Source organism: Otolemur garnettii, unplaced genomic scaffold (assembly GCF_000181295.1).
Source record: "Otolemur garnettii isolate 467f Iridium unplaced genomic scaffold, OtoGar3 scaffold00166, whole genome shotgun sequence".
NCBI classification, from domain to species: Eukaryota; Metazoa; Chordata; class Mammalia; order Primates; family Galagidae; genus Otolemur; species Otolemur garnettii.
Genome location: NW_003852561.1, coordinates 2,953,932 through 2,960,329, shown reverse-complemented (window position 1 = coordinate 2,960,329; position 6,398 = coordinate 2,953,932). Strand labels below are relative to the sequence as shown.

General features: G+C 38.3%; 1 protein-coding gene across 3 annotated transcripts in view; it reads left to right on the top strand.

Annotated features, from left to right (window-relative positions):
* Positions 1 to 6,398, top strand: part of PARL (presenilin associated rhomboid like) — a 39,329-nt gene that overhangs the window by 17,520 nt on the left and 15,411 nt on the right. For all 3 annotated transcript variants that reach the window (XM_023519255.1, XM_023519256.1, XM_023519257.1), the window contains 2 exons: positions 4,684 to 4,779; positions 5,498 to 5,647. In XM_023519255.1, the coding sequence (XP_023375023.1) occupies positions 4,746 to 4,779; positions 5,498 to 5,647 (184 nt within the window). In that variant the 5' untranslated portion in view covers positions 4,684 to 4,745. The remainder of the gene's footprint in view (positions 1 to 4,683; positions 4,780 to 5,497; positions 5,648 to 6,398) is intronic.

Genomic DNA, 6,398 nt, shown 5'->3' with positions numbered 1-6,398 from the left:
TTTTTTTTTTTTTTTTTTTCTTTTTTTTGTTTCAAAATATGCTTTTCTATTTTTAGTAGAGACAGGGTCTCGCTTTTGCTCAGGCTGGTCCCAAACTCATGAGCTCAATCTATCCACCTACCTTGGTCTCCCAGAGTGCTAGGATTATAGATGTGAGCTATCAGGCCCAGCTTCCAATAACAAATTTTGTCTTAAAGTCCTTCTTTTCTTTGTTATGCACATGGAACATTCTAGATTCCAGGAATATGTTGAAGGTTTTCAAACCCATTATGGAAAATATTTTTTTTAAGCCTATAACGCCTTGTCTTTCCAGGTGGTCTCCATTAAAGTACTAACGAGACCAGATCCAGCTTAGCTTCTGAAATTGGACAAGTCCAGGCACATTCAGGGTAGTATGGCCATAGGCAGCCCCCCCCTTCCATCGTGGAGATCTTATTTCCTTGCTTTTCCTTTTGAGGTATTTGGTTATACTCTTCTTGCCTTAAGTATTGTCCTTCACTCCAGCAGCCCCCAATTTAAAGCACTTATTAACCTGTGATTGTTGTTGACAAGTGCTCTCTGGCAAAATGACCTAGTCAGGTGAGATACAGCCTTGTACTGGAATCTTCCAGGAAGCAGCAGCTGGGGTAGAGAATGTCAGTTTCTTGGGATTGAGGCTAATTCTGCCAGTTCCCTCTGGTGGTTGTTGGGCTGCACTGGGAGTGTGGGCTCATTTCAGAGTTACTTTTGAGCTGGAGAGTAGGGCATATAAGACTGTGGCAAGGCAAAATGCTAGCTGTTCTGAAATTCACCTAATGTTTTCTTAAATAAATAAATGTTTTCTGGTTTGTTGGAAGTCTCTGCTTAGTTTTCAGAGTTCTCAAAAAGTTGATTCTCAGGATTTTTGAAAGTTGTTTAATTGCTTTTATGAAGAACATTTTCAGAGATCCTCCATTGTGTGACACACTTGGTAGAAGTTGGAATGGGGACAGTGTCAGCCTTCCTGAATCAGTAGTGCCAAGCTTATCCCAGAAGTCACTGAGTCAGGAGGAATCAAGTAACATCTGTCCTATATGGACATACCTGTTCCATTTCTCGAAGGAGAGACAGAGGAAAGGAAATCATTACTCTTTGAAAATCTGCATATTAAGGTAACACGTGCTGTCTTTTCTAAGTCTCACTAAAGCCCTTAAGGAAGGAGGTATTATCTTCATTTTACAAATGAGGAAACTGAAGTGAAGGGGATAAAATATTAATGGCATACCTAGGATTCTGACCTGAAAAAGCTATTCTCTATCCATATTTTCATTTATTGGTTCATTACTATGTGACTGCTACATTTAATCATGTTTTCTCATTTCATCATCATTCAACTCTTTTTTTTTTTTTTTTTTTTTTCAGTCTTTGGCTGGGGCTGGGTTTGAACCCGCCACCTCCGGCATATGGGGCCGGCGCCTTACTCCTTTGAGCCACAAGCACCGCTCATCATTCAACTCTTTTAGGTACCATGTTTCCCCAAAAATAAGACCTACCCAAAAAATAAGCCCTAGCAGGATTTCTATGCATTTATTAAATATAAGCCCTACCCCGATAATAAGACCTGGTGATGTGCATGGCTATGCAGATACATGCCATGCATTTCAGCACAGAGAGGAACACATCCCCTGAAAATAAGCCCTAGTATGTCTTCTTGAGAAAAAATAAATAAAAGACAGTGTCTTATTTTCGGGGAAACATGGTAGATTTTATTCTTCTCATTTTACAGAAGAGGAAGCAGACCAAGAGGGTAGGCCTCTTACCCAGGTTATAATGTAAGTAGGACAGAGTCAGTTCTCTGGACCTTTCACCTGCACTGTTAGCTGACGTGTGGAGCTTCCTCAGTAGGCCTCGGATTACCACATGTTCTCTCCAGCTCACCTGCTTCTGGGGACCAGCCTGTGCTGTTTGTTCCTCAGCTGTCAGCAGGTAGCCCTTTGTCTGAAGTCCTAGAGTAACCAAGGTCAAAATAAATTCTCCAGGCTACTCCTGTCTTGATAAGTCATAAGAAGAGAGTGGATTAGGAATTCTGGTATGGCTACTGAAATTTGCCTCTCTGGCATTTTTTACCATTTAAAGCCTCAGTTTCTCATCTATAACTGGCCTTCAAAATGAGATTTGCAAGAAAGAAAATAACTGCATTTTACTTTTCTCATATCTTTTTGTTAATGTGTTTTGTAATGAACTATAGTGGTTTTTGCATATATGATTTGTAAAGAAGTACGTGTATGTTGGGTGTGTCTATTTACTGGTGGGTACCTAATCAAGGAAGTTTGGTGACCACTGATCTATGAGTCAGGGCTTTGACTACAGTCTCTTCCAGTAGTACTCTCATAATTTACCAGAAAGGCTTTTTGTTTGTATTTTGATTGAAAACTTGGCAGTGTTTAACTGTTTCCTGTTAACCTCGATGTTTTCAGTACCTTTTCCTTGAATCAAGTCTTTTCCCTAGTTGTAATCACTTTAACCAGAGATACATCCTACTTCTCTGCAGTGCTGTGGTGCCTGTGGTTTCCCAAAGTTGTGTGTTGTATGTCACTGGTTTGAGGAAGCACCTTGTGGAACTGAAAGAGCCCGCCCGGTAGTTGTTGTCATTTTTCTGCCAGGGAGCACCTGGCCAACCTTTCTTGCTCTCTTTGCTTTAAACCACAATTAGAGTAGACACCAAAGCCCTGAATGATTATTTTTAAGGTTATGGAAACCTGATATGATCAAGTCCAGGCTATTCTTGGGTTTTCTTTACCTTAAAATACCAATCGATATGTATAACTGAGACCTAAGGGGGCACCCTGGGTAGTAAAGGTGTTTATTAACTCTCCTAAAGAAAACTAAAGAACTCCAGGCTGCATACCTGTAGGATAACCTCACCAGGTTCTACTCCTTGTCTGTGGAGTTTTCTGCCTTTCCTCTGCCTGCCTCCCTTTAGGGTTTCAGGCTTCTTATTGGGAGGTATGCACAGTGCCTTTAATTGCTTTGCTTATGATTCCTAAAACACTTGCCGTCTTTTAAAGAGTTCTGTATATTTACCAAAGATGGTATTACAGCTGTTAAAGTCCTTATGAGTGATATAGCTGATAAAAGTAATTCAATAAAGCTCTTTTTTTTTTTTTTTTTTTTTAAAGACAGAGTCTTACTGTGTCACCTTGGGTAGAGGGCCATGGCGTCATACCTCACAGCAACCTCAAACTCTTGGGCTTGAGCAATCCTCTTGCCTCCCGAGTAGCTGGGAGTACAAGTGTATGCCACAATGCCTGGCTAGTTTTTCTATGTCTAGTAGAGACAAGCTGTCTCTTTTGCTCAGGCTGGTCTTGAACTCCTGAGCCCAATAAAGCTCTCACTATGGAGAAAGAAAAAAAATGTTATCAATCAAGCTGTGCCACACCACCAATGTTAAGATGCAGCCTAACTTCAGATATTAAAATGGGAAAAACGTCTTAGAATCTATGAAAATGGTAGCCTCTTTTCCTACCTAACTCTCAAGTGACAGAGCAAAATTTTGGAGGTAGCAGAGTGCCAGGAGATAGCTCAGAGCCTTGCAGAATGACCAAATATGGAGGCCAAAAGTAACCCCGAGATATAACAGGTGGGAGGAGCTATACAAAGAATGTTTTCTGAAATAAATCCTCCTACCAAAATGTTGCTGGAATCAGTCCTTATTGTCATTGAGGAAGTTGAAAGTGCTACTTGATTATTGCTTAAAGAGATTGGAGGAATAAATACATGTTTAAATTCCTTTAATTCAACAAGTAGATGCCTGCTATGTACAAGTAGTTGTGGCTGTTTGTAAAATTAATGTATATTTTATAGTATGTAAGAATAACTTAATTTCTTCCCTAAAATGTTGACTAAATAATTTTGTTATCAAACCTTTCAGTGTAGTACTAGCAATGTCATCACTTAAAGAAAAATGAAACAAGCTCGGTGCCTGTGGCTCAAGCAGCTAAGGCGCCAGCCACCTAAGCTAGCAGGTTTGAATCCAGCCCGAGCCCTCCAAACAATAATGACGGCTGCAACCAAAAAAATAGCCGGGCGTTATGGCAGGTGCCTGTAGTCCCAGCTGCTTGGGAGGCGGAGGCAGGAGAATCACATGAGCCCAGGAGTTGGAGGTTGCTGTGAGCTGTAATACCACAGCACTCTACCCAGGGTGACAGCGTGAGGCTGTCTCAAAAAAAAAAAGAAAAATGAAACAGGCATCCAACTCCATGTGAAATTCTTCTGGATTATGCCTGAAGTCTTATCAAATGAGTATTTTTCTCAAACATGTTGACCTTTATCTGTGCAACTGATCCAGCATTTAAGAATTAAAAGAAATGATGTTAGCTTTTCTAATCTTTACCAAAGAACCTAACTTCTGTATTTTGTATTGGCCATTATCAAATAATTATAGATATTATTATTAAAGGGTAAACTCTTCTGAGGAAATTAAAATATGACTCTAGGTGAAGGAAGTTAGGTTCTAGACATTTGCAATTTTCCAGGAATTCTGTGACTTTACAGTTTTGGTGCTTTAAAAGTATTGATTTTACTTTTCTTAATTCCCCTCCCACCTTTCAATTATATAGCACCTTATTATAATTGTGGTAGAAAATCTTATTCAGGTGGACTTTAGATCAAACTATCTTTGCTCTTCTTTGTAATCTCCCCTTATTATAAGTATTTATTTTATAGGTATCATAGCTGCAAATGTCTTTGTATTCTGTTTATGGAGAGTACCTTCTCTACAGAGAACAATGATCAGATATTTCACATCCAATCCAGCCTCAAGTAAGTCCAACTTTTGTGATTTTATTTTGAGGTAAATAATATGTAAAAGATATGCTTTATGTTAATTGAAAGTCTATTAAAAAAAAGATGAATTATTTGTCAATAATTATAAGCAAAATCCAGAGGATGCGCTGTAAACTTGTGGACAGAGAACTCATCTCTCTTAATACTATACACGTATCCCAATATCTACTTGTATGTAGTAAGGCATTTAGTGTCTAAATTTATTTTTTATTTTATTTTTTTCTTTGCAGTTTTTGGCTGGGGCTGGGTTTAAACCTGCCACCTCTAGTATATGGGGCCGGCGCCCTACTCCTTTGAGCCACAGGTGCTGCCCCATGTGTCTATATATTTTTTAATTAAGGTCTGTCATCCCTAGAAGTTTATTCTTTAAGGAGAATATTATATATAACTTTTATATCTAAAGTAATTTACTCATTCTTTTTCCTATTACAACTTTTGCCATGAAGATGAGTTGCTTTCATTGAACTGAGAATTTTCATTGGTAGCTTACTAAGTAGAAAAGAGATGTATTAAGATAATTTTTTACCACTTTGAAAATGCTATCTTAAATTGTCTCATTTAAACTTTTAAGTAGCTCTAGTTTTGTTTCCCATGCTTGATTTGTTTTTCGGTAGCAATAAAAATCTGAAGTAGATAATTTTTACTGGCTATCTATTCCACGATTACCAGACTGGGTTTTTCTTTTCTCTTGTAGAGGTCCTTTGTTCTCCAATGTTGCTGTCAACATTCAGTCATTTCTCCCTATTTCATATGGCAGCAAATATGTACGTGTTGTGGAGCTTTTCCTCCAGCATAGTGAACATTCTGGGTCAAGAGCAGTTCATGGCAGTCTATCTGTCTGCAGGTAACAAGCTTTAATCATTCTCACTGATCTGCAGAAGGGGCAAAGGGAGTATTCCATATTCTACACACAGAAAGTTCTCAGGACGTGCTTATTTCTCAAGTTGTGTGTAGAGAAGGGAACCACAGATCAGTGGAACTGTTGCCCTTTTCTCATTTTGCTGATTTCCGTTTACATGAATTATTTGGGTATACATAGATTTAAATTAGGATAAACAGGAGTTAAGAGTTAGTGTAGAATTTAAACATACCATTTTTATCTCATTGGACCTTGATTTCTTTAGCTCAGGCCTACCATTTTATAGGTAGTGGTTCCCAACTTCCTGCCTGTCTCATCTTCTGTATCTTTGTTAAATAGCCTTAAACAAGCTCATTTCCCCGTGTGTTCAGTTTCCAGAGGTTTTTAAACCAGGGCTTTCCAGTATGCTTGTCAGGAATGAGTTTGTTCTGTGTTTTTTGCAAGAATGTATATTGGCATGGTCTTGGCAGTGGCATCATTACCTTATTTCAGTTGGGAAATCATAGCGCACGATTCTAGGTGCCTAGTTACTACTAAGTTGACAATTGATCAAATTGTATTTACTTCTCTGCAAAATTTACTTAACTAAAACAATAAAATATAAAAACTATTTATAAAATTTATACTTAAAAATAATATATACTATTCGTTGTAGTGCAAAATAGCAATGAACTTGGAGATAGAAGACCTTGGGTTCTGGTCCTATTTCTGCTACCACTGCATGATGTTGCAAAAA